Source organism: Phyllosticta citribraziliensis, assembly GCF_038025025.1.
Source record: "Phyllosticta citribraziliensis strain CPC 17464 chromosome Unknown J3D65scaffold_6, whole genome shotgun sequence".
Classification (NCBI taxonomy): Eukaryota; Fungi; Ascomycota; class Dothideomycetes; order Botryosphaeriales; family Phyllostictaceae; genus Phyllosticta; species Phyllosticta citribraziliensis.
The window spans coordinates 1,306,075-1,332,715 of NW_027117343.1; the positions used below are offsets into that span (position 1 = coordinate 1,306,075).

A 26,641-nucleotide genomic window follows, 5' to 3' on the forward strand; every position below is an offset into this window, starting at 1 on the left:
AGTCTTTGATTCACGTCTTTGATGAGGTTCCAGCATCATTTCAGGATCCGCGGCGCTACAAGTAATCTGACTCCCAAGCTTACTCGAACGTCACTGGGTGGAGGGGTTTTTCTCAGACCATTGACGCAGGATGCATGCAGTGCGCAAAGAGCAGAAGAATCGTGAAGCTTTTCATTTGCCGCTGTCCGTTTGGCCATGCCATGCTACGCTGTAACAATCCTTTTGTGGCCGTGTCCACTCTAACACCAAAGAAACAAAGATCCGCCATGAATCATGTCCTCATTCATTTCTTGCCCTTGCTGCCCCGCTCCACGAGCTTTTTCTTGACGTGCTTGGGCATTTTAGTCTTGCGCTTCTCGCGCCGCTCTTCCTTGATCGTCGCCTTGTGCGCCTTCTTCTCCTCCTTGTCCTCGAAGCGGCGGCCGCGCGGCTGCTTTGGGTCTTTGTCGACCCAACCGGCGCCCTCACTATCATCCTCATCCTCATCATCGTCTCCGTCATCGTCGGAGTTGGAAGCGGAGGCAGCACCGGCAGTCGCGTCTCCAGCGTCACGGCCGTTGGCTTTGGATGCCAGCAAGTTGCCGTAGACGAGATTGGCGCCCTCGCCGCGGCCGACGAGCTCGGCGTCGCGCTCGATGTCGTAGACCTGCTCGAGCGTCTGTGGGATGTATTGCTTGCGAAAGACCTCATTGTCGACCTCGTCGTCCCTTATGTGGCCATCGGCGCCGTCCTCGAGCCCGTCGGCGCCTTCGCTGCGCCGTTGCCATGTCTCCTCAAGCGTGCGCTCCATGCCCGGCACGTCGGTGGGCGCAGCAGCGTCGGTCACAAAGGCGAAGACGAGGCGGTCCGGCAGCACGTCAACTCCGCGCGAGCGGAAGAAGTCGCCAATGTTGCGAATGTCCATGCGCAGGAACTCGAGGGCCCGCGGGTGGTCGTGCTCCACTGATTGCGACACGTCAATCATGTAGATCTTGTGTTCGTGGTAGAGGAGGTTGTATTCAGACAAGTCGGCGTGGACGAGACGACACACTTGGTACATGTTGCGCATGTAGCCCAGCAGTTGCACGTACAGCACTTTCCAGCGCGCCTCGATTTCGTCCGAATCCTCGAGGTTCAGCGACGAGGGTACGTCGCGTAGCCGCGGCGCCGGCCAGCCCTTGCGGTCTCCCAGGAAGCCCATAACCAGCACATGGAGCCGCAGGTAGATGGGCTCCGGGCATGGAATTCCGGCTGCATGCAGACGCTTCAAATTCCGCATCTCCTTCTCTGCCCACACCTTGACCATGGCGCGGTTGTTGGACTTGGAATATCCAGAGCGGAAGCGAAATTCGCCCGTCACGTACTTGTCGCGGTCCTTGAAGACGAGGATCGAGGTCTTGTAGACCTTGATGGCGCGGTGGATCGGGGGTGCTGACTCGTCACCTTCGGGCATCGAGTGTGCGTGGTAAACGTTGGCTTCTTTTCCTGTTGAAATGCAGCCATGAATCGAAGACACAATGTTGCGATTGATCATCTGCAAGAGCAGCATCCGCGTCCGAGGGTCCAGCACTTGCTCTGACGTTGCCCTGTCAGACTTGTCTTTGTCCGTGTTTTCCCTTCGCCCATATTTCGATTCGTCTAGTTTGATTTTGCTCGCGTGGACACTCAGCGAGCGGACCTGGTCGTCGACCCAAGATTTCGTGTTTGCGCTCGGCTTCTGCGGGTTGGTTTTGGGTTTTTGCGATTCCGGAACCGAGTGGTCATGGAGTTTGCGCTGTCGATTGTAGCTCTTGGTGTAGTCGCTGGGGTTTCCGGAGCCGAGGGCGTCGGCGGCGAAGTCATCGTCCGCCTCTTCGTCCGTTGCCTCGTCAAAGATGTCGTCGTAGTCTTCGCCGTCGGAATACTCGTTTCGGTGAGTGTCGTTCGCTGCGTCTGATGCTTGAGTACCGGAAATAGTAACACCGCCCTCTAATTTTTCATAGCCTTGGTTGGGAACGTATTCGTAGGCAGGCTCATTCGGTGCGGCCGGCGGAGCATGGTGTGGCGAGCCTGAAGCCATGGCGGGAATGTCGTTTCGGAAAGGTCTTGGGTCGAGGAGCGATTCCGATAATTCTGGGCGTTGCGATGGAGGATTCAAATACGATTCCTCGGAGGAAAATAAAGAGAAAAGCTCGTCGCGAGGAAAATTGGGTGTAAGGTGTTGTGGAAGCTGGACATGCACAAAATAAATTCCACGGCAGTTCAGTCATCGTAGCCCTACGCTAACTGGTCTTAGAAGGCGGTCAGAGCCCTGGTCCAGACCCTCCTTTTTCTGCTCACATCTTCCTTTTGCGACATCAGACTGCATCATTCTGAGAAATACCTTATCGCCTTTCAATCATCACTGACAAATGCGGTCATCAGTTGCGTAATGGCGCACCCAAAGAAAATGACTCTTGGCCACAGCAGCAGACATCCGCAAAGCTTGTGTTGGAACTGATGCAACGCGGCACCACGTACTGAATCCGTCTCACGCACTTTCAGAATCCAAGGAGTCAAGTCACATTTGGTCACCTGCTTGCTGACTCCAAGTTCAATGCAGTGTTGAGTTGAATCGACGACCACCAGACCAGTCTCTCCAAACCGCTCGGGAGGGGCCGAACCGCCTTGTCGGCTTCACCCTCAGGCTCAACACAACTCGACGCCCGTCTTTCAGCGATCAGAGGCGGACACAGGGCAGGATCAAGCGAAAAGTATTAAATTTGGGCTTTCATTCTAGTTCTCGAGTCACTCGTGAAACGTATCTCTCTCGACTCTCATCCCTCAGTTTGCCTTGGGCTTCACGAGAACCCTCACTCCTTTACTGTCCAACTTGGGCCTCGGGACAATGATGTCCGCCTGGACCTCGATATCCGTAATGTCCGTTTCGAACAGCTCGAGTCGGCCTTCGAATCGCCGCAAAACTGTCGGCAGGGCAAGATAGAGCTCCGAGTAGCCCAGCCTGTGAACGAAGAATCAGTACGCATTGCGACTCAACAATCGATGTTCACTCACTGGAGACCCAAGCACATTCTGGTTCCTTTGGAGAAGCTCAGGAGGTAGGCATCCAAGTCTCTCCGCTTCTGGCCGTCTTCATTCAGCCACCTTTCAGGCACAAATTCGTCTGCGTCGTCACCCCAAATCCTCTTGTCATGGTGGACTATGAGCGAGGACATTCCCACAGCCACGCCTGGCGGGATAACTTTTTCGATTTTGCCGTCCATGCTCCTGAAAACCATGGGCTCGACCGGAGAAACGCGGGGAAGACGTGTCACGAGGCCGTAGCTGAGACGAAGGCCCTCGTAGATGACTGCTGTCAGGTACTGAAGTCTCTCCAAAGAGGCTTGGGAAGGGATCTCGTCGGGGTTGGGGTAGATGGGGTAGAGTTCCTCCATGAGCTTCTTCATGATTCTCGGCTTTGTAAAGACGTGGAAGAAGATGACGGCCAGCGTCCAGGTAACGGTCTCGGTTCCTAGAAGGCCGTCAGTGCACTTTTCCCAGCAACAGAAAGATCAGGTCTCTGGACAGAAGAAACCAGTCCGCGACTGACTTACCAGCACCAATGACTGATTGGCCCTCTTGCCACAGTCTGTCAGCAGACTTCTCAAACGCAGAAAGGTTACTCTCCATGAGCTCATGGAAGATGGTGGTTCCCATATCAGTCTCAGGCCTTTTCCCCTCTGCCACCTCTTTCTCAACCTGCTTAATATTTTGAATCGCAGAGTTTTGCAGCTTGAAGTACTCCGCAAACTCGGGCGCCATCTTGACGGTCCAACTCTCCGGCAGGGATGCGAGGAGTTTGCCAACCCAAGGCCACTGCTTGGTCACCGGTGAAGACTTCAAGCCTCCTTCCAGCGTGATGCGCACGTCGTTCTTAAAGTCCTTGACGTCCAGCAGCTTCGTGTCGATTCCAAAGGCGTACAGAGATACCACGTCAGTCGTGAAGCAGCTGATGGCCGCATCGAAGACGATCGGCTGGCCGGTGCCAGCATTCTCCTCGAGCCGCGCGCAAAACTTGTTCAGCAGACGGACGATGGTCGGCTCGAGCTTGGCGACGCTTCCCTTGGAGAAGAAGCGGTTGATAGCGCTGCGACGAACACGGTGGAGGTCATGGGGAACCGTTCCAAAAGCCGACTCTCCCAGGTTTAGGTTCTGCGTCGCCATCCAGTATTTGTCTCTTTTCTTGTTGCCGCCTGAGTAGAGCGTGTCGATGAACGAGGGATCAGAGACATGGAGCTCCGTTGGCGAAATGCGAATGACGGGACCTGTTCAGCATTAGCGGCTGAAGCTCTCCGATTCCCGCTCAACGCAGTCTTCTCGAAACTCTGTGCGGCCTTACCATATTGCTCGTGCAGCTCCTTGATCTTGAATGAGAACCGGTAGGGCGTTACGAAGTCGTGATAGAACTCGTAGAAATAAGTCAACGCCGCGAGTTTGGGTCCGGGGAATTTGGCAATGTTTGAAAAGTACAGCCGGTGAATCGCGACCGAGACGTAGTAGATGATAGCCGTCACTGCGAGGACCTCGAATGGGCGGTCGCCCAGCAACTTCAAGAGACCTATCATTGTCGGGCCAGCGGATCGAACCAGGAAGGCTGGAGCTCTCTTCGCGCCATATCACAGCGGGGTTTTTGCCGACTTTTGTACTGAAGAATCGCGCTGGAGACGTCCAATCGGCGATGTTGCAAATGTAACTAACCCCACTTCCTCAGTTTGGGGGCTGGTATACTGTCCAGAAGACGACACCAGCGGAAGACGTGTACACCCTTGGATGTACGTTGGAAAATACAGAAGTGGCAATCTCCTCCGACCTCCGAGGAGCAGGACGGAGATCATTGTGTGCTTGATAACAATGAGTCCAAGCCCTTGATCAAAATGAGGAAGCAAGCCCTCCAAACATCCAGACATGCAACTTGCTCTTTGATAATGTTGCTCTCCGAAGGAACAACGAAGTTTTCAGATTAGCGAAAGCTTGTGAAATCCTGAATCCTGCAAACTTCTGGCCCCCAATATCGAACCACATGTCAAACGTCAAAAGCGAGTTCCCCACGTCTGTGCGGAAAACGTTACCAATCAGTAGAATCTGCACCTGATCCTGGAGCTATCTCCGTGGAGCTCGTCAGGTCTTGCCGGCAAATCAGGGTCCCACGGCGTGATCTTCCCGAAAGCACAGATTCGGCAAGCTTGAAGAAGTTTGATTACTGCATATGGGATGAGATAGATGCTGCATCTTATCGTGTGCTGATGCAAACAGAAAGCGTTCCGTGGGCCCTCTCAGCTGCAGAGGTCTCAAGCCTCCAGCGACAGGCAGGTCAGCGATAAAACACTTCCGGGAAGAGTATACACCTTGTCCAGCTTGAGGCGTGGGTCTGCTTGCGCAAACAATCCCTCCCAGTCTTGAGCATCTCGTTCGCGAGCATTTTGCAGGTTCTTCATTGCCAAATCCAGACATCTGCATGGTGAATGTGGTCAGCGCTTGTTTCGTCACAGAGTTGCCCTTTGCGTGTCGCTTTCTGCCCTTTTATACCCCCAAAGCTACAGCCATTCTTACGGACGTACCTGAGAACTTTTTCCTGGCCAAGAGGAATCCTGCCTGGTTCAGGGACCATGCTGTCGAGGATAAAGATTTGCGCTCCGGGTTTCATGGCATCCACGGTTTTCTTCAAGATTTTGGCGGCATACTTATCCGGCCAATTGTGGAGGATCATGCTGAAAAAGTAGACGTCTGCATCTTGAACTGGCTGGTCCTCCTGCAAGAAGTCGTAGGCTTGGAAAGAGACCCTGTTGGCGAGGTCGCTTGGCAGGGAGGGCACGACAGTGGCGTTGGCTTCTTCAATGACTGACTCGAGGTCTTGAACGACAAATGTCAGGTCTGGATTCTTCTTGGCGATTGCAAAGCTGTTGTGGCCACGGCTGCCACCGACCTGGATTGAAAGTCAGCCTTTTTAGCTCCGTTTGGCCTGTCGTGCAAACATCAGGCACTCACGTCCACAAATTTTGCTTTTCCCAATCTGGCCCAGTCAAAAGCATCCGCTACACTTTTGGTTCCATATCCTGTGTTGTCATTGGCTGCCTTCATGGCAAGTGAGAATCTTGCCACTCTTTCGGGGCCCTGGCTAGTCAGATACGTGTAAAATCCTTGCCCTTTGGTGTCGAACGCCAAGCCGTACGCCGTTTGCCATGGCTCTTGAGCATCAGGCCCGAATTTTTCGATCGCCTCGAGAGTCTTTTCGACAGCGGGAAGGTTTTCTTCGACGGCAACACAAAGCATGGCCTGCATCTCAGGAGAAGTGATCATCTGGGCCGAACTCGCAGTATGCGCAACGTGGCCGGGCACTGGCTCGCAGAATATCATGCTGGAAGCGCAAGCCCGAACCATTCTCTTGAGGTCTGCAGTGACGACCGGGTATCCAGCTGCGCTAGCCTTGGCGGCCAGATCTTCATAACTGATGGTCGGTACATCAATTCCGGGGGGAGCTTCTGGTGTTGGCAATGGAACAAAAGACGCAATCTTGTAGTAATGGATGTAGCGAACTGCTGCGAGTTCGAGGAATCCCAAAAGATGGATTTGAAGATAGTCTGCCGGCCCGTGTGCCAACACACGCAGCTTTTCGGCCGCACTGAGAAGCTCATGTTGGACGGCGATGACGGCAGGGTCTGTTCCAGGAGGAAACAAAGTCTTTGGAGAATTGGCATCGAATGATGGTTGCTGGAGACCGTTCTTCTTCCAGTAATCTGTAAGGGCTTGAGCAGAGGATTGAATACTGTTTGCCAGGACCATGAGGTTCTCCGGCTTTGGAATTGCTTGAGCAACCATGGTGGAGCTGTTTTTGAATGGATGTTGGAGTTTTGAACAAGGATTGCAATGCGGTTGAGATTTGGCCGTCCAAGGCTGAGCGGACCCTGAGCATTTAAGGCTCGACCTGGATACTCTGGAAAAACCTCAAGTCTATTCGGGAAAGCTAATCCGAAGACTATCAGTTTGTAGGTTAAGCAAACGACTTGTGAGCACCCATGGCGGAGACTGGTGGGAAGGCTGGCCATCTGGCGCGCCCCGCGGTAAACGGGACAAGACTAGTTCTTCGTGAGACTCCAACACTAGACTGACGCCCGTTTGTTGCCGGATATTGACGCAAATGCGCATGCTCGTGCGCATGTAACGTGCGACCATTCTGAATCTTGATGGCCAGTCGTTATGCTTCCAAAGCAAGGTCAGTATTCCATCAACCAGTGGTGACGCAAGTGGAAAGCTCCCACCCACCGGGACGCAAAAGCCAGTCGCGTCTGAGCCTTTGTGACGTCTTTCTGATCACCTCAAAAAGCCCTCTATACTTTTTCCTGCGACGTGCCGCAGCTGAGCTTGAGCAGACCTCAGCCCATATCTCACGCAAAGTGGAAAACCAAGCAGTTGAGGAACGTGGACAAGAACACAAGAAGCCTGGAGACACCGTCTGCTGAATACGGTCGGGCTAAGTCCCCACCAGTTTGGCAATGTTCTCGTGCCACTCTCATGCACAGAAAGTGTCAATAGAAACAACGCCGCCTGGCACTGTGGCTGCATGGGTGGCAACGACAAGGCTGAATGATCTTCAAAGCCAATGACAAACCGGCGTATGCCTCCCAAGATGCGATGCAAATCGCTACCTGGGACTTTGACAGTGTCTTTGAGGAGAGCAAGATCTTGCACATGCCATTTTCGCTCAACGTAGGACAGGCGTAAGTGGCTCGTCGAGGTGAACCACGTGCGCGTCCGCGCGCTTGTCGGATCTGGGGTGACTATAATGGTAATGGGTCGACTCTTCGGCACGGGCTTCGAGACTCTCCGAACGGCCGGGGGGAGGAAGATGGATTTCAAAGCATTTAGGTGACAGCAGGGTGTAGGCAGAGAGTTGACAGAGCGGCGAAGAAGGAGCCCGAGTGCATGAAGTTCGTTTTGTCTCACAACCCCATGCCGAATGGGGTTAGCCTCCTCCCCGCTGTAATCGTCGGCCGTCGACCTCTCCGAACATCTTCTCTGCATTTCACGCCAATTCCAAGCGACCGCCGCTGTAATTTTCGATCGACTTATGTGCCGGAAACCGTCAACATGCAGAAAGACGACGGAAACGGCCACAGCGGAGGCACAACAGTTCTCTTACCGTCCTTCGTCAAAAGGCAGCGATCCAAACAACCGGACAATCGCCCTCACGAGCTTTTCCGGCGGATTCGTGCGCATGCTCGGCCCCGAGAAGTCATTGGAGTGCTTAGCGCTTCGAAGATCACTTTACCAGAAAGCGGCATAACACAGAAAAGCATCCGACGACTACCGGTGAATTCCGCCATCTACAAGAGGATTTCGGTACTTCGTCCCGAAGGCAACGACGCATGGGTCCTGTCTGTCTGAGCTGCCATCCAATTTTTCGTAATGCAGAACAAATCCAGTTGGCCCCGCTGACCCTGGGACGCTTCTACTCATTGAAGTCCAATTTGGCTTAGGATTCGTCCACACAACCCTCCGAATCGGCTGTGTACCGAGTTGGTTCACTGTGATGGAGTTCAATGGGCTTGTCGCATAGCTGCTCCACAGGTGATGCCGATTCCACTGGAAATGGGTCGGAGATGCCCGGGCCGTGTTGTCCCTGATGCAAACTCTGGGTATACCTCAGTGGTTCGGTTGAGAAGCATGTGCTTTCACGGCTGACCACTCATTCCGGAAGGTGCGTAGTGACGAAATGGATCAGATATCGCAGCTGGCTTCTTAGGGAAAGCGTTTGTAATGGCTGAGTAACGTGGGTCCCTCTTTCCCGCTCACGAGCTCCATTTCCATTGCTGACGATAGCTGCCACCAGCAACATTCTCAAATGAGACGCTGCCTGGTTCCACAAAGACACAGCCATCGTTGAAGACTTTGTTCCCAGCTTTGCCCGTCAATCATTCTTTACTGAGTGCATATCAGAGCAGTTCTCCAGCGTAACTCCATCGTTATGCCAGAACCGGCGGTCTTTTACTGTCGTACGGTCTTTGAAAAGAGCTTCCAAATCCAAGTTCAATCGAAATGGGTCAAGGAGGATGGTTTGATGCTGGAACGGCTTGAAAGGGTACCATACGCAACCAGACGCCGAGGAGTCCAATTTGCTGATCAAGTGGAAGATTACCGAGTCGCCCAGAGTTGCCATTGGGTACCCGTCCAAGCACACTCGAGCGGTTTCGATTTCCCGGCTGACCGATGTCCAGCTTCATTTACCCAATGATAGATGGCTTTCCACAAAGCCTTGAAAAGTTCACAGCCTTGAAGTACGAATACGGATTCGTTCCTGACCGCACATTTGGGGTTTATTCCATGTTGAAGAATGATAGTCGCACGGATGACAAGCTCGAAATATATCGTGAGCCTTCTTGGAAGCATTCTGGGACTGCACTAAGCGTACGGACAGATTCCTGGTTTTCTATACCCTTCCCCGTCTGGAAAGGCACTTTGAGGGGATTCAGCTGGGAACGTCTTGGAGTCTTGACAGAATGGTGGCATCCACATACACTCAGGGTTTACATTTGCGATGCTATCACCAGTATCCGAAATGACCTCTGGGACCGTATACGGGACGTCAAATGTGACGAAGAGTACCTGGATCCGCATTTCGTGCATCCCCTGATCTTTGATGTGGTTTATGAGATGTGGGACACGGCTTTGGGAGTGGCTGAAGACCTGGTTCTTGCTCGAACAGTCAGTTGATATCACTCGTTTCATATTCGTCTGCTAACATCTCTGCCAGAGGAGAAACCCTACCGAACAAGTTTCCGCAATGGAGGACTTCGCCCTGACAACGAAGACCAACATGTACGACGCCGAATTTCGCGCCCGTCTCGGGGCCATCAATAGAGCAATGGAGAAGATGGCTTGGATCCATGCGAAATTGCCGTCGCGCGTCGACTTCCTGGACACCCGCAGGGCCCTCAGAAGACATCATGCGACGCAGAACAAGCTTGAGGCCAGTCGCGAGGTCTTTGGCAATTTTTCATTGCGATGCGAGAGCTTTCGAAACCGCTTGCAGCAGCACTTGGAAGCAGTGAGTGAACAGGTCCAGCCTCCTTTGCAAGATTGCCTTGCTAAATATCTGGCACTTTCAGGAATATCGGGCATCGAAAATACTTCAAAAAGCCAAGGAATCATCTCATTCGATCGATAAAACGCCCAAGACGACGGAAGAAACCTCTGAGGAGACTGAATCTACTGCAAATGACGCGGATAGTCAGGGCTCAACCCACCAAGCAGAGTATGAGAATAAGCTCCCGAGTGCCAATAGCAGCACCACATTTGTTGCTCCGGTAGAAGAGCCTGGTAGGCCCTTGGCTGCAGACTTCTTAGCACAAATCTCTGCATAGCGGGCAGAAGACGACGACGAAGAGAATTCCGGAACAACTCTGCCGCAGGCTAAGCTTCCACAGCCCAGCCGCTCTCCATTGGATTTGAACACGAAGACCCCACGTTTGATACAAAGCAACGAAACTCTTCCAAAGTCAAGATCAAAAAAGAGTCTGTTAGGTCGGCCTCGCAGTCATACCACGCCTAATCCTTTGAGCTCGTCATCGTCGCAGGTAGGATCAACTTTTTCGGCCACTTCATCGTCTCGCAAAGCTCCGAAGCCTCGCGATATCATCGACCAGTTCCCGGATGCCCTACCTCGTCGCCCGAACTCTACTTCAACTCGTCTCGAAACATCCCCGAAGGCGGCGTCTGTGCCACCAGTTATTCCACCTCGTCGTCACGGTCATGCATCATCCTCAAAAGCAGTGGCGCCATGCCATCCACACAGTTCGCATCGCAAATCTCGCAACACAATCCCATCTGAGGAGGCTCAACCTCAGCTCCAGCACCCTCATTCAAATCAACAGCCTCACAGCTCTATTCCTACTATCTCAGTAACACCGCCACCGCGTCCAACCGGGCCATCGGTTCCGCCAAACAACATCACAAAAAGCTCCAGTCCCTCTGTGAAACCTTACGCCAGTGTCTTCGAGTCAGAACGGGCGGATGCCGAACGGTACCCCTCCAGAATCCCTTCCAACCCTTCGACTCCCAACACCTTAAGCCCTCGCAGCATACCGCTACAGCGCTATCCAAGCCGCGTACCTCGCAACCCGGCGCTGAAAGGCTTCAAACCTCCTTCCCCACCGCCTGCCCCCGCTGCTCCGGCCACGAAGACTTCCAGCACTGCCACCAAATCTCCCCAGAGCGCCACTCCCCCAGCTCGTCCTCCACAGACAGGCAGTAATCACAAACCCAAGGCGCACAAGGCACCCCCGAAAACCGCGTCCGCGTCGCCTTCTGGAGGGACCTCCTTATTGAAGAAAAAGAAGCCCAGCCGTCCGCCACGACCATCCTCAGCGCTGCCGCCGCTACCACCGTTGCCGCCACCCTTGGGTCCGATGGGACCGCCGTCGAACCCGCCGCCAAATCGACCACTGCCGCCGATTCCGAATTCGAGCAAAGCCAATAAAAAGGGCGGCGGTGTGAACGAGAGTGGGAGTCTGAGGACGAAGATTCAGACGCGCGCTGGTACCCACGTGGTAGGTGCGGGTGGAAGAGGCAGTGGTAGAGGAGGGACTAATGGAAGTGGCAGGGGAAGGGAAAGGGGAAGCAGTAACGCGAACTCGAACTCGAACACCAACAACACTCCGGGTAACCGCTTCTTCTTCTTTCAAGATGGCGAGTTCCAAGAGGCGGAACCAGGACAGACGCCGCCGCCTGTGCGTAGAGGCGAAGCGTCGACGTCGCCGGAAATACAAACGATTTGTGAGGATTGGGAGGGACCTGAACAGGTCTAGAGGTGTTGGTTGAGACGTGGGGATACTTAAGCAGACGGTGGTGGTGGAGCGTTGTTGGGCGTCAAGGGGTGAGGGGGATGGGACCGCTGAACGAGCTGCGGATTTGCGTTCTGATGGTTTCGAGTTTGAGATTGGGAGGGCTTGGTGTAATGGCGGTCTGGTTTCCAATCGAAGTTCTGCTTGGATGCAGTTGTGTTCGGTGAGCTTTTGCGACTTCAGTGTTCATTCAGCGGACAGTAGGTGGTTGGGAGGCGCCCACACTCTAGCTCTCCAATTTTTGCGTGGTTGTACAAAGTAAAGGCCCTCTCTGTCGGTTCACTGCCTGTGGTCTCTTTGCCTGTCATTCGAAGAACTCGACCTCTTGGCCGCGCCGACACCTGGTTTTGCGATGCTTATACTCATTGTGCAGAGCATGTCATTGTGGCGAGACGGCGAGAAGGCTCCGCCGCCAGTTTTGATGCTGTGTTATCAGTCAAAAGCATCAGCCAGAGAACTGCACCAAAGTCTGTGCCATACAAGCTTTGGCAGACAGACGAATGGTTCCCAGGCAAGCCCCGAACCCAGTGCCATGAATGCTCCCACCGCGCATTCAACGTCATCAGCATGGAACTAATTGCCGACCCTGAGGAAATAACACCTCCGCTGACGACGGCTTGACTCTCTTCTCTCTAGACAGCACGCTGCCAGTGCAGGCAGGGTGGCTTTTGCTTCACTGGATGGAGGAATGCGCAGACTCAGCAGAGGACACAAGGATGTAGAGGATGCAGGGAAAGAACAATGCTTCGTGATGCTCCATGTATCCAGGCACCCAGCAGCCAGTACAAAGCCATTTGTTTGGCATAATTGACTGAACAAACGCAACGCAAGGCAGTCTAGTTGGCGCGACTCGTGGGCATGCAAGCGGCACAGTGATGTTGAGCTCTGCAGGGTCTGCACCTCCTTGACATGCGAAGCCACGAGGCAGAGACCAAGTCTGGCGGCTAAGCTTTCAGCGTGTCGGACACGTAGTATGCAGCCTGACAGGATTGGAAAATGTGTGGGTCGAAAGGGCACTTCGGAGATGACCTGGCCTGGCTTTCTCAGTCGTTGGTGTTGATGAGTCGAAGCATCCGTCACTCCGGCTTCCAGATGTGCGGATTGTCGTGCTCTGGACCGGTGAGCCCGAACGCCCCTTTTCTTTTCTTTCAGATGTATACGACTGCTCTGCGTCGATTTCCTTGGATGGGCTCCGGTGGTCCAGCTTTTTTGTTGCCATTTCACAGTGCATTGAAGTGTCATTGGAGTGTCATTAGAGTAAAGCGACACAATTAGCCAGAACGAGCGCACTGATCAGAGGAGAAGACTGGGATCTGGAACAGTCTACTCTCTTACAGTGCTCGGCTAGAAGCGTCAACAAGGCTCACACGTATCTTCAACTCACCTCGAGGAAGCGGTCTTTCCGTTTGTCTCCTACCAAGCACTGGGCAACTTCTCCAACGGCGAGCAAGGCACGAGCTAAATGCTGCCACCGCAACAGTCCCACACCGTGCCAGCAGATCGCCAGCGCCGTCCCGACAGCCGTTGCAGCGCGGATCCCTTCGCCAAGATCAGCTCCAGACCCCGCGCCGCTTCGGTTCGAAGTCAGATCACGCCAGCTGGCTGGCGAGTGGGTCCATCGTTGGTGGTCTTTGGCAAACAAGAGGCTGCGGAGGTCAAGCGTCGGGCATCGGAGGTAGCGGCGAAGCCAATCCTCCCGGAGCGCGTTGGCAGCTGGAGGCCGGGTCGACGGTGAACCAGTTTCGTACCAGGTACGGAGGAACAGGGTGGAAACAAGGCGAGTTATCTGAAACGAGTTGACAGCAGCTTTTAGTGGAGAAACAGCGAGGGAGGCACGGGACGAACGGTAGATGCGCGACGGGAGTGTCGTGTGAAGATCGTCGTGATCCGAGGCGATGGGTTGAGAATCAAAGAGTTGCCCAGCCGTAAAAGCATCTATTGGCTGTGTGGTCCATGTAACGAAGTCGCAATTCCAGCTTTCGTGCCGTCCTGGAAATACACTTGTTTGCTCTGAGCGCGATTCGCTGGACCAGCGAGGGGGAGTGAGTCGACTGCGGGATAAAACAGGACCAGGAGATCCACTTTTCCGCTGGAATGGTACTGCCCGGTGAATCGGACTTGTCGCATAAAGTCCAGCACAAGGCCATTCTGTCCTGGGGGTTTCTTTCAAATAAGGCGACGGCTGGAATCAACCCTTGACGCGCTAGAAATGGCTCCTCCTCTTGCTGAACATCGTCGGCTCCAGTGTCACCCTGGAATCCAGAGCTTTCTCAACATGAACGACGCAGTCCCAATTCTTACTGCAGGCGGCCACTCTTGAAAGGGGATCTTTATCCAGTTGAATTTCATAAGCTGGTCCCGAAAGGGCAATCTGTCCATGCCATGTCCGAGTTTCGAGCGAGGGGGTCCCTCAGTCGCCCGTCGTCCGGCAAAATGCATCCTGCACCTGGACCCATCATCAGGCTATTTTTTCTACAGGCCAAGCACCTGATTTCGTGACTCCACGTCTAAGATCTCGGTCCAGCCCTTTGGTAGCGGAGGATCGCCGTGGAGGATCTGCCCGTGGAGACGAGCTTGTGCTGACTACAACTGCCAAACGGCCGACTGGACACCTCAAAGACATGTTTGTGGTGACAATGTTTCGATGAAAGCGAAAAGCGACATCAATCAATAGATTTCCTTTCGATTCGAGAACGATGAAGTGGCGCAGAGGCTGGTCCTTGGGGATGTTTCCGTGGGCTTCGTCGGTTCGATGGGTTGGATTTCGCATTGTGGCCGTCAAACGTGGGCGACTTCGGATGATTATGACGACGACTGGGGCAGGCTGAGAGAGGGCACTTCCTTGGGTATTATGCAGGCCGCCAACAGATCTCAGAAATGGCAATCCTGAATCTCGACCAAAGAAAGGAAGCGTCGACAGTCGGGAGACGTTGTTTGGCGCTGAAAAGCAGAGTCGGACATGCCGAAAGACACAGCCGCACCCGGCCAGCTTCCATCAGGGTGCTGATGTTCAGTTTGGGACCCCACCTTGCCGGCGATGCCAGAGATGGGTGGGTGCGTGGTGTGACGACACGCATGGTTGGCCTCGGAGATCACTAACCAGAGACGGCGTGAACAGTGAGCTGCCAAATTTCTGGTTCCAGTGGTGTGTAATACGATTACGGAGTACTCGTTGGTGGCGATGCTGGACTCCGCTCTGGCTTCACGTTGATTGAGGTGGTCATTGTTTTGGTGGTATTTTGCAGCGGCATGAGGAATTTCGGTGGAGAAGTCTTGATTGGGCTTCAACGCGTCACCCGACTTCAAAGGGGCATCTCATGTCGGTGTTGCATTTGCGGGGATGGATGCAGGCCGATTCGCTGGGGGAAGGAAGTCCGGGTAGAGGACAGAGGACAAGTCTCCAGCCACAGCCAGGGGATGATGGTGTTGTGGTGTGGCGGCTGGCGGCTACCTCAGGTTGCCACCGCACTGGTCCGCACCGAGGGCGGAGACGGGTCGCTCAAGGCCGAAGCCCGGATCCTTCAACCACACAGCACGCAATAAAGTCCACAATCAACGAGCAGAAAACGCATCATCGGCGAAATTCAAGAGGGTGCCATCGGATTCTGCACAGACACACCCCGGGGACGGCGGAAGACTGCCGCTCCTCACCCTTCGAGTCATGCGTCACATCGCCATCACGTTTCTCACATCAACACGATACCCCTTTTGACTCGTCCGCCACCACCTGATCCACGGGCCATTGCAAAGCTTTCGATAGACCCGAGCTTGGATGAGCTTGGAGCAGACCGACTTGCCAGGTGGAGCTGATACGAACGAAAAGACACAAGTCCGCCAAGGCAAAACTTTACCGACCGTTACAACTGCAGCTTTGCTTCGTCCAAGATGCTGCAGGCAGACTGTTTGCTTCCAACTCGTGTGCGCCGCGTTGGGCGAGAGCGGGCCATGTCTTCTTTTTCTTCCTCTTGCTTTTCCTCCCCGTCCCGCGGTTTGACGAAGCGACGGCAATCATTGCAGATTCGAGCAAGGAGCAGAACTTCGGGGGACGCGGTTTCTGAGCAAAAGAGCGGGGACGTCTGGTTTGCCGAATGCAAATGTGGGAGCACCAAAGGCATCAAGCCAAGGGCCCCCAACCTCCGTCCCTTTGACTCGTCCACAGCGCCCTCTTGCGGCGCAGCACCAGTCTCTGCCCCTGATGATCTTCGCTATTACGCTGCCCTCCTGCTTCAGCCAGCTGCCGCGTTTTCTCGTTTTCTCGCCAATTCTCGGACTGTCTCTACTAATTCACCTATTGGTAGGTTCTCACGGAGCCTCGACGAAGATTCTCGCTGCTTGCTGTGGAGTGTTGCCCAGCCAAGGCTTGCCAAAAGCTTCTCTCAGCCTCAAGTCTTGTGTATCAGGGTCCCTTATTTTTGTCAACTCGAACTGATCTCCATGGTCATTTTCGTCATCTTGGCTCTCGCTACGGCATTGTAACTGACCCGATGACGGCCTCATGCCTCCGTCGGCTTTGCTACCAATCGGCGCCAAGGTGTAGCTTCGTTCAATCCAATTTGCACGACTGTGGGTGGCTTCTGCATGAGCCATCGCCGAGTATTTGATCAACGAGCTTTACGGGCCGACTATTCAGTGAACCGTCCATTTGGCACGACTCGTTCCCGGCTCTTTTCTTCAACTTCCACGACGCAGTGCGTTGTTCAAAATCGGCATTTTGCGGAGACTCCATTCTACGCCGCAGGATATTCATCGAAGATGGTACATGTAGCTACAAAGGACCACGATCTCCGGGCATCCTGATACAAGAGGCACGCACCAAACGGCTAATCCCTTGCTCCTCCCTGTTGCTTGGTTTTGATCTGCCCCACGCTGCCCTTTGCTCCCGTCGGCCCCCGGCAATTGCTGCAAGCGCACTGATGTCGTTGGCTGCTGTAGCATCTGGAACGGCAGAGGACGCGTGCTGCAGTGTTACCCCGAAGATCGAGCCCACTGCAAATCCTAGCCCTGCGCAATGAGCCTGTTCCCTGTTTTTTAATAAAGGGCCAACCCTACAAGACAAGCTCTCCTTGCGCCGAATCCTTTGAGGCTTGTTTGCACTTCATTCACTTTATTCTCACTCAATCGGATAGTGCCCAGCTATCCATCATCCGCCCACGTGGGAGATTCGTCAAGTCTATCCGTCGATCGTGCAGATCCAATACGTTTTCTGAACCGTTATCCAGGAAGATCTTGCGGAGTTGGGTTTGGAGTCGGTTGTAAGTGGTGACGAGAGCAGAGAATATCCGACATGCGGCCAAGGTGCTCTGTCCAGGAGCTTTAAACCGCCGAGACCACCTTTCCAGCCGCCTGGTCCCCTGGGGATTCTGCAAGCCGACCCAAAATGCTCGCCCACGAGACTCTGCCCCTAGACACAGCGACCTCGCCCTCGAATCTACTTTTACCACGTGCCTCGCCGTCGTACGCTGCATACCCGGCCAGTCTCGACCCGCTACCCGACGAATTGCGACGCACACTCTGGCCGATCGGCATCTTTGCTGTTCTTTCCGTCATTGCTTGTTCCGGTCTCCTTGGCTGGATCACATATCGACTACTCGTCTGGCGGCGCCACTACCACACCTACGTCGGCTACAACCAATATGTCTTGCTCATCTACAACCTCTTGCTGGCGGACCTGCAACAAGCAGTCTCGTTCATTATTTCATTCCATTGGATTCAAGAAAACCGCATAATGGCGCCCTCACCGGCGTGCAACGCGCAAGCATGGCTGGTGCAGATTGGCGACGTCTCTAGCGGAATGTTTGTGCTTGCCATCGCATTGCACACATTTTGGGGGATTGTCAAAGGCCGACAGCTCCCGTACCGAACCTTTATTTGCACAACCATCTTCATTTGGACTGTTGCCGTTCTTCTGTCAATTTTGGGCCCCATCCTACACGGTTCCAAGTACTTTACGGCAGCAGGAGCATGGGTGAGTAGCCACCACTTCAAGCCCCTGAACGACCACTGACGTCTTGCCTAGTGCTGGGTATCGACGGACTACGAAACAGAAAGGCTCTGGCTGCATTACATTTGGATCTTTACCATTGAATTCGGCACCGTCTTGATCTACATCGTCATCTTCATCTACCTCCGCCGCCAACTGGCCGCCGTACTCAACGCCGGCTCTGGCACAGCAACACACCACCGCATCAACCGCGCCGCCCGCTACATGCTCATCTACCCCATCACCTACGTCATCCTCACGCTGCCCCTCGCCGCGGGCCGCATGGCAGCCATGACGGGCCACCAACTGCCCATTACCTACTTTGCCATCGCCGGCATGCTGATGACGAGCTGCGGCTGGATCGACGTTTTCCTCTACACGCTGACACGGCGCGTCCTCGTATCCAACGAGCTGGACCCGCGCAAGACGGGCTCGCAGCGGGGGCCGTACGGGTCGGGCTGGGAAATTGCGTCGTTCGACAAGCAGGTCGGCAACAAGATGGGCGACAACATAGTCACGATTACAGGCGGCCGCGACGCGCGCTCCTCGCCACGCGAATCGGTGCTGCGGGCGTTTGAAAGCATCGAGGAGATAGGGCGCGGCGGCGGCAGCGCGGCGGCCAAGGAGCGAGGACAAGTGTACGGCGCAGGTGGTGCAGACGGCCCGCGAGCGACACGCGGCAAGAGTCTTCGAATCAGCCATCACACGCAGAACCAGCACCGACACAGCCATAGTCGGCAGCGATCGCGCGCGTCTGACAGCGGCGACAGTGATCGCGAGGGCGCCCTCACGCCGCAGGACAGCACCGACGGCATCGTGACCAACGACAGCCTGAGCCGGCACAACGAGCGCAGCCTGGCGGCGCTGGGCGGCGTGCGCGCCGAGACAAAGGTGTCGGTGACGGTTGAGCACGTCGAGCCGCAGCAGGTACATCAGCGCCTGTCTCGAAACACACTGCGCGGCGAAGGTGCGTTTTTGGAGAGTGGAGGCAGCAGCGAGAGGGCGAGCCTGGATACGTCGACGGCACGGCGCGAGAGAGCCAGTACGGTGGTGCGGCGTCAGGAGGAAAAGAAGGGCGTGTTTGAATTTGGGTTGGAGTGATTGCTCGGTTGATGGGTTGACGATTGACGTTGATGCTGGGGTCCAAAATGCTCATTTAAAAGGCGTACAGCTCTGTCTACGTATATATTTGTTTTTCTTTTGTTCTCCTTGCCGGCGGATACAGCACCAGCGTTGCGCTGGATTTGACCAAGGTGTTGCGGTACTAGAGCGTCGGCGATGGATCTTTCTTCAATGCACGGCATGGCGTGGCATGGTGTTACGGCTGGAATTATATCCCTTGAGGAGGAATCCCGTTGGAGGAGGTGGAGGAAGCAATTGTGCAAGCAATGGCGCTTCTCTAATACCGGTGTGGACGATAGATGATGGCAGAAAGGCGTTTGTACAGGCAAAATTATATATAGTGTCTATTAGACTACAGCGTTGCAGAACACACCAGAGCAGTCTCGACGAAGCAGGCGGCAGAACACCCACTCCCTCCAATTGAATAGAATTCTCCAGTCTCATCCTTCCACCCGTCCAGTGAGCGTGGTTCCAGCAACAATTTTCGAGAGCTGTAGCATGACTCGACGAACAGCCTCTACTGGTGCTCTCGCAATGCTCCGGCTCATTTATCAATCTAGACCGTCGGATATAGGTCGATCAAGTGACGGTCGCACAGACTACATCGTTACTGAGTCGTTAGTGCCTGTCACGCCGCGCCAGCTCACCTCACAGCCATCTCCCGAGTCCCGATACTTGATGCCCATCCAAAGAGTGGACTCCCCCGGAGTCAAAGTCAAACGCCGGCTCGAAGCGCGGCGATGATCGCCCGGCATCAATTTCGTTGCTGTGCGGCCATTTCCGCCACTACTGTGCATCTGCCAGCCAGGCCAAGTTAGCGGCGGCCAGAAATCCATGTCGCCACCGTATCGGCATTTTGAAGAGTCGGCGACTTGGAGAGAGAGAAACGAGGCCTGCCAAGGGGGAAAACGAAAAGCACGTTGATCTCTGCATGTCAAAGCCACGTGGGAGTCTTATTCTTAGCCAGGCAATCGGGCTCGGCGTCGATAGTATCCGGCGCCAGATCTTGGAAAATGCGGGCGCCCAACGAAGTTCGTTTGGCAGAGGCTTGTTGCTGGCTTGGTAGAGACCGTGCGGCTGTCAACGAGTTGTGGGGTCGGCGCAGGCAGAACGCAGCAAAACACTAGAATATTGCTGCTGGAAGGACTGTGGGCACACACTTCTCCTGCAATGTCGACGACTCCAATGGTGGAGAAAATTGTCACGGCGAGGACCGCTCCGACCCGTCATTTGAGCGAGCCCTACGATGCCACTGCGTCTCAGCCTATACTGCCGCTCGGGCATGGACCGAGGGTCAATTTGATGAGTGCCCACGCGAACGCCGGAAACGCGTACTCTTCCATGACTCGACATGCATTTGGTGCTTTCTGCAACGGATAGGCCCCAGTATCTTGTTTTTGGCGTAGTTTGCGACCTTTGCAGAGTAAACTCCAGTGATCTTGCAGTTTACGTCCGCTATGGCTACGCAGTCAACAAGCCAAGAATTTTGTTCACACCGTGGCGGATGTCATTATCCTTGTCCTCTGCTCGACTACTAGATGGGTCGACTTGCTAAAATGGCAACTAGTCCGGTGTCCATGTGTGCGCTTGTAGCGGTGTGGTCCAGGGCTTTGTGCTCGTTCTTCAGGGCCCGGATGCTTTTTGGTGAAACGGTGGGAGCACAGGCAACCAAGTGGAATCTCCCCGAGCCAGCCGCGTTCGTGAACGGAGGATAGGTCTCATAGTGCCCACTATAGCGGAATAATCAGCGATGCCTGTGTGGAGAGACGGGACCACAAATTTCCTGTCGATAGTGCGTTGTTTTTGGTCGACAGATCTTGGCCGTGATGCCGCCGCTCGCTCAACGGCATCGACAGCAGTTCAGGAAGGTCCAAGAGATTTTGTTCCCCAGGTTGAGTCAGCAGAGGGTGCGGAATGGAAGGTTGCCAAGGTGGTGGAAAAGTTCAACCGGCGCGTGGCGGCGGACGGGAAGCGAGTGGAGGGGTTCCGCCAGAGCGGAAAAGGACGTCACCTCCTTCTTCCATCGACACCACGCCAACTCCATTGCATCAACATCCCTCACACAACGCAGCTCATGCTGCGCCGGACCATGAGACGGCAGGATGACCCGGAAACACCTGACGATGGCCAACTGTGTCAGTGTATTCCCGCCGTTTACGAGTCGGCGCGAAGGCCGTTGGATTTGCCTCACATGTGGTGTTGACGCCGAAAGTTAAATTCAACCCTGTTGTGCAATCGAAGGCCAGCATCAAACGCGAAAGAATCGACCATGATACCAGCGACCCGCAAATATGAGCTGAAGTCGAAGGGCCTTGCCTGTTCCTCCTCCTTCGGGCCTCTGGCCAAGCTCCTACGTCGTTGCTTCACTGAGCTTGGCCGAGCACTTTTGCAGTCATCTCTCTACCATTCCACATGCCGAGCCGGCTTTGTCCGCTTCGTGATACTTCCATGCTCCACAAGGAGGGATAACAAGCAAGCTTCCATTGTCTGGTAGGGAATGCCGTCACAGCCCAATCTGGGTCAAGCGCTTAACCTTCCGTCTACTTGGCTGGGAATATTTTTGCAGTCAAAATCTCATGAGGTGCTGGCACGTTTTCCCAATGACTCGAACCCGTCCTCCCCCTCTTGAAGTAGCTGGATATACATTGGTTCCTTTTCTTAGTCCTTGCCGCCTGTATTTCCATTTCCCCATGGTAGGGACTCGACGATCATGACCGGAGACAGCAATCTGGCTGGGACCCTTCACGATGCCGCCACTCTATCGCCGCTCCCAAAGACGCTTTCTCATGGACTTCCGGTAGTGGGCACGTTTGCTCTGTTGTCGCTCGTTTCGTCTTCTTCGCTATTCCTCATTCTCTTTTATCAGCTCTTCTTCAAGTGGCGTAAAAGCCCACGAGGTGTCCAGCTGCAACTCTATTACCTTATTTTGAACCTCTTGTTCGCCGACATTCAACAGTCGCTCTGCTTTGTCGTCAACCTCAAATGGTCAGCCCTCGACAAAATCGATGTTGAAAGCTCCATGTGCTGGGCGCAAGCCTGGTTTGGCTCTGTTGGAGACTTGGCGAGCGGTGTGTGGTCATTCTCAATTGGCGTCCACACGTTTGTGTCGCTTGCTCTCAACTACAAAATCAGTCCACTCGTCTTTACGTGTTGGGCAATCGTCAACTGGGTGCTGGTTTATGTTGCATCCCTCATCCCTATTGCCATGCATCCGCATCATCTCTATGTTCGCGCCGGGGCCTGGGTAAGTCGTAACCACTTGGCTCTCGTCAGATGACTGACACTTTCTAGTGCTGGATCAGTAGAGAGTACGAAGGACTACGGCTCTATTCCCACTACCTGTACATCATGATGGCTGAATTCGGCTCGGTCGTTCTCTACGCAACACTCTTTGTCACTCTACACTATCGCATCAAACGAGGCCATTCCCTTTCGCACTCGGCACGGCACCTGAGACGTGTCACTCGTCTCATGGTCATTTACCCCGCTGTCTACGTGGTGTGCACTCTCCCCTTGGTGTACGCCCGCGTGGCCAGCTTCATGGGCCATTCAGTCGGCTACGCCTACTTTTGCCTCGGCGGGACCTTGATCACCAGCAACGGCTGGATCGACGTGCTCGTCTACTTTCTGACGCGCCGCGTCCTGCTCTTCGGCGACGCTCCCGAAAATCAGATCCCGACGCAACCCGCAGACCAGGCCATTGACACGTTTCACTCGACCTTTCCCCTGGCAAAGAACAAGAATCGCCTCGGCACTGTCACCACGATCGAAGCCACGCGGCCGTGTTTGGTTTTCAACCACAGCAGTCGCGTCGGGCTCGGTGGACTGCAGTTTTCGACCATGCGCAGAAAGGAAAGCTTGGAACTCTTTTTTGCGCGCGGCGGCAAATCGCAGGACAGCTCTTTTTGGGCGCAGCTGCGCCACAAGGGCAGCAAGGACTCGCTATCTGTCAAGCTGGAGACGACGGTGACGGTGCACAGCGAGCCGGCCGATTCGGCTACCAGGCGGGCCATCAGGGAAAGAAGACCTTCGCAGGAGACCGACGTCGAGAGAGGGGAGACTCTTGTCGAAGAGGAGACTGACGTCGAGAGAGAAGAGGTTCCCGTTGATGGAAAGAAGCTTGATCGCGAAGATTCCAAGTCATAGCATCCTGTCGTCTCCATTGCGTACATGCAATGCAGATGCTGGATTTTCCTGTATCACGACACTCATGATCCCTTTTGCACATTCACGCCCCGTGTTCTTTTCCGCCCGCTAGACATTTCCGGCATCCTGTAACCAAATGTATACAATAGTATAGAGTCTGTTGATATTTCCTGCTGTTTCCACTCCATCCGTCGTTGTGAAGACAACTTTGACCGCGCAAATTCCAGAATGTGAACCTCAAAGGCGAACCCGCAAATACACAACCAAGCCACCATCTCAATCGAAACTCACCTCCGCGGCACACTTTCATCTTCGCCAGTCCCGCGCTCGGCACAACTGCCACTCACTCCCATCACCGCCGCCGCCGCCGCCATACACGCCCACCAGCACAGAAGCCCCAAAACAGCCCTCCACCACGCCCACAGCCATGCAAAACCACCAAGCCGGGACGCAAACGCAACCGAGGCGACAGCCAAAACAGCCACAACCCCCGAGACGAGCACCATCGACCCCGTCTCCACCTATCTAGCTATCTCTCAACCCCATATATCATATCTACCAGGTACACGGCGCCTACGCACGTTTCTCGCGCGTCAGATAGCCAACAGCAACGCGCGGGCAGAGCAGGGCGAGGCAAGGTAAGGTGCAACCGCGGCTCAACTGTAACCGCTTCGGTTCGGTTCGCGCAACCCCGTTCCGCGCGCGCGCTATACAGTACCTACAGTACGCACGCAGGCGCGGCTCGAGTCAATCTGCGTCATCCAATTGGCTCGGCTTATCCGACACGCAGACGACACGATGCGTGCGGATCCAGGCTGCTGGGACTTCTAGACGTGGTGGCGTGGTTGCGTGGGTCGATGCGCGGCTCGCTTGGGCGGAGTTCGCTGCGCGGAGCGCGTTGGCGGACGGGACGCGGAAGGGTGCGCGGGACTTGCTGGAGAGGGCGGAATTGCTGCGGTGGGGCTGCTGTTCTCGATGATGGTGAGGTGAGGGAGGGTAAGGGTGATGGGGGTGGGAGGGAGGAGGGCATCAGTGAGGGGCACTTGGTCGAGAGGAAAGCGAGTATGGAGCATTAGACGGACTGAATGTAAAATGCTACAGTGTTGTTTTTGTACAACATCTGAGTGCTGAATGGGTGACGAATTTTTGAGATGGTCTGGGTTTGGTGCTTGACTTTGCGGGGAAACTGTAGGTCAATCGACTAAATTGCAATGAAGAAACGACAATCCAGAATGCTACCACATAATAGTAAGAATCCCCGTCTGAAATATTTCTCAAGCTTCAAGACAGCTCTCCCACAATACAGTTACGTATTCAGGCACAAGAAACCGCACCGATGCCATGGAACCAGCCCCCTAGCAAGAGTGCTCGACCCCCCCTTCCCCCGCAGCGTTAGGCCAGCAGTCTCGCAATGTGTTATTCATAGTGGCAATAATTCCCTATTCTTTTCAAGAAGGCCTTGTGGTCTAGTGGTATGATTCTCGCTTTGGGTTACTCCACCTAATCTGCGAGAGGCCCCGCGTTCGAATCGCGGCAGGGCCCTTCTCCTCTTCTTTTTTGCCCTTTGTTTTTGTCACCCACACACTCCCAGTTAGGACTTCTTCTTGCGTGACCGCGAACGCGCTTGCGAGTCTGCGGTAGCGAGAGAGTTGTGTGTTCTCCGTGTCCTTGGAGAAGATGCTGAGGATGGTTGATCGAGATGGCGCATTTGTTTTGTCGCCGCATTTACTAGCCACCTCTGTCCCCCCCGCGACTATTTCCAACAGACAACACGCAGCAGCAGCGCCACAACGACTACGCTAGACGATGAAGAGCACGCTCGACACACTCGACATGTTGGAATGCAACGAGACGAGAGGGACGGAATGCGTTGAGCCAATACCCTAACGACCAACCGCACGCCGGGGCACTCGCCCCATTCTTTTGCTCATCACGGCGCAGACGTAGCGACATGTTGGGGCAACTGGCGTGTGTCGTGTCGCGTGCGCCGATGAGGCGAGGGGCGCGGTTCATGGATGGCGTTGGTGGTGTGTCTGGGAATGAGGGAGGGAGGGGGAGGAGCAGGAGGAGGGGGAGTGCCAGGCAGACAGGCAGGCGTCGGACGTGTACTGTACATACACACACACACACAAGACTAACAGTCACCCTTCTCACTCTCCCCCTCTACAAGCTACCTACCTAGCCAGCCAGCGCAAGACGAACCCAAGCTTTCAAAAAGGCAACAAACAGTTCCTGGATATGTAGCAGAGAGCACACAGCGGACCACAGCGCACAGACCCGCCAAAACTTACCCCCGGTGGCACTTTCACTGCTACGTTCAAAGTTAGCAATGCGACCAATCAGACGCCCCTCGCTCCCGTGCTTTGCTTTAAACACCCCCAGGTTGACCAACCCTCCCTCCCTCCCTCCCTCCCTCCCTCTAACAATGTGCCCTGCTGCGTTTTGCTCGCTCCCGGACTCTTCTTTTGGTTTCGACGTAGGTAGACTTGCTTCAATTGGATTGAGGTGGGTGCGGGAGAGCCAGGTATATTGTCATGGTCACGGTCGAACATTTTCAAAGGCCAAAAGCCGCGGCACTTCTCCCAGCATATAGGAGGGAGGTGCAGTGAGCGACGCATAGGTACAGTACTTCCACCATATCTTCATTGCCAGTGCATCTAAAATAATATATCCATCATCCACCCGACGGCAGCACTCCCTCCCCACCATCCATTCCCCATTCTCGTCTTCATCACTCACCCGCATCGTAGTAGCCACAAGTAGCATAGTAGTCCTGTTCCTTTGCAAGCCCAGGCACTTTACACACGCCTCTTGACATTTCATCTACTGCCAATATCCCCAATCCGCACCACCACCCAACTCATATCATCTCTCTTATTCATGGATTTGGACAATCGACACACGCCACCGCTTGCTGCTGCCTCATTCGCCCCTGGACAATACCGCCACCACCCGCATCATCTCCCATCACCGCAGTACGAACAATCCCAACAACAACGAAAAAAAAAAAAAAAAAAACTCGACAGAAGAAAACTTTTCCTCCCACGTCGCTTCACCGCCATATTAGCAAAACGAAGCCCGGGCAGACCGACGCAAAAACGAGAAAGAGAAACCGCATCAAACGAAAAGCAAGACGAAAATAAAAGGGAGCCCCATCTACCAAGCAGAAACAAAAAAACAAAAAGACGAGAAGGGGCTCGACTACTACATAGAGTGTACTGGCAGGTACCCATGATTACAATTCCATTACCGAGAGAGAGAGAGAGAGAGAGAGAGAGAGAGAGAACGCTCCAATCGAGGGGTGCGGAGCGTCCGCAAAAACGCACTCAAAAACGAAAAACGAGAAAAGGATCAACGAGGCGGGAAAAGGAGAGGAGAGGGGGGCCTAGAGTAGACGCGCCCCCTTTCTTTCATCCTCTTTTCCCTCCTTCCAAAAGATCAAGAGCGGGGAGAACCGCTCAAAGCGCTCGCTCATCTGGACGAAACGCAGAATCCAAAAGAACAAGAGGTGGGGGAATCCGAAGCGTCGCTTGCTTGGCAACAAAAGAAAATAAAGACG

At 54.4% G+C, this 26,641-nt stretch overlaps 8 protein-coding genes and 1 non-coding gene across 9 annotated transcripts; 4 read left to right on the forward strand and 5 right to left on the reverse strand.

The window, feature by feature from the left end:
* Positions 1-47: 47 nt before the first annotated feature.
* J3D65DRAFT_624750 (extragenic suppressor of the bimD6 mutation) lies at positions 48-2,189 on the reverse strand. Its single transcript, XM_066800283.1, has one exon. The coding sequence runs from the start codon at positions 2,036-2,038 to the stop codon at positions 284-286; it is 1,755 nt and encodes a 584-aa protein (XP_066655357.1). The 5' UTR covers positions 2,039-2,189; the 3' UTR covers positions 48-283.
* A 511-nt stretch (positions 2,190-2,700) lies between these two features.
* J3D65DRAFT_624754 (cytochrome P450, variant) lies at positions 2,701-4,613 on the reverse strand. Its single transcript, XM_066800284.1, has 3 exons — positions 4,337-4,613; positions 3,552-4,262; positions 2,701-3,469 (listed from the first exon to the last, which is right to left on the reverse strand). Exons 1-3 carry the CDS (start codon positions 4,560-4,562, stop codon positions 3,009-3,011), a joined length of 1,398 nt encoding a protein of 465 aa, XP_066655358.1. The 5' UTR covers positions 4,563-4,613; the 3' UTR covers positions 2,701-3,008.
* A 310-nt stretch (positions 4,614-4,923) lies between these two features.
* On the reverse strand, positions 4,924-7,029 carry J3D65DRAFT_371302 (O-methyltransferase-domain-containing protein). The gene is made up of 3 exons (XM_066795709.1): positions 5,983-7,029; positions 5,556-5,920; positions 4,924-5,448 (listed from the first exon to the last, which is right to left on the reverse strand). The coding sequence occupies exons 1-3, from the start codon at positions 6,811-6,813 to the stop codon at positions 5,286-5,288; spliced, it is 1,359 nt and encodes a 452-aa protein (XP_066655359.1). The 5' UTR covers positions 6,814-7,029; the 3' UTR covers positions 4,924-5,285.
* A 1,610-nt stretch (positions 7,030-8,639) lies between these two features.
* J3D65DRAFT_371347 (uncharacterized protein) lies at positions 8,640-10,500 on the forward strand. The gene is made up of 6 exons (XM_066795710.1): positions 8,640-8,764; positions 8,825-9,073; positions 9,126-9,154; positions 9,210-9,696; positions 9,746-10,039; positions 10,101-10,500. The coding sequence occupies exons 2-6, from the start codon at positions 8,960-8,962 to the stop codon at positions 10,353-10,355; spliced, it is 1,179 nt and encodes a 392-aa protein (XP_066655360.1). The 5' UTR covers positions 8,640-8,764; positions 8,825-8,959; the 3' UTR covers positions 10,356-10,500.
* Positions 10,501-12,012: 1,512 nt separating this feature from the next.
* On the reverse strand, positions 12,013-13,186 carry J3D65DRAFT_371383 (uncharacterized protein). Its single transcript, XM_066795711.1, has one exon. The coding sequence runs from the start codon at positions 13,074-13,076 to the stop codon at positions 12,408-12,410; it is 669 nt and encodes a 222-aa protein (XP_066655361.1). The 5' UTR covers positions 13,077-13,186; the 3' UTR covers positions 12,013-12,407.
* Positions 13,187-17,211: 4,025 nt separating this feature from the next.
* Positions 17,212-18,634, forward strand: J3D65DRAFT_645936 (G protein-coupled glucose receptor regulating Gpa2-domain-containing protein; the record flags this gene model as incomplete). Its single annotated transcript, XM_066802243.1, has 3 exons — positions 17,212-17,799; positions 17,851-18,375; positions 18,410-18,634. The coding sequence occupies 3 exons, from the start codon at positions 17,212-17,214 to the stop codon at positions 18,632-18,634; spliced, it is 1,338 nt and encodes a 445-aa protein (XP_066655362.1).
* Positions 18,635-21,393: 2,759 nt separating this feature from the next.
* J3D65DRAFT_371457 (integral membrane protein-like protein) lies at positions 21,394-23,123 on the forward strand. The gene is made up of 2 exons (XM_066795712.1): positions 21,394-22,180; positions 22,228-23,123. The coding sequence occupies exons 1-2, from the start codon at positions 21,647-21,649 to the stop codon at positions 23,080-23,082; spliced, it is 1,389 nt and encodes a 462-aa protein (XP_066655363.1). The 5' UTR covers positions 21,394-21,646; the 3' UTR covers positions 23,083-23,123.
* A 66-nt stretch (positions 23,124-23,189) lies between these two features.
* On the reverse strand, positions 23,190-24,082 carry J3D65DRAFT_624775 (uncharacterized protein). The gene has a single exon (XM_066800285.1). The coding sequence runs from the start codon at positions 23,586-23,588 to the stop codon at positions 23,370-23,372; it is 219 nt and encodes a 72-aa protein (XP_066655364.1). The 5' UTR covers positions 23,589-24,082; the 3' UTR covers positions 23,190-23,369.
* Positions 24,083-24,537: 455 nt separating this feature from the next.
* Positions 24,538-24,624, forward strand: J3D65DRAFT_t69. The gene has a single exon. It is a non-coding gene; the product is annotated as a tRNA-Pro (tRNA).
* Positions 24,625-26,641: the final 2,017 nt, after the last annotated feature.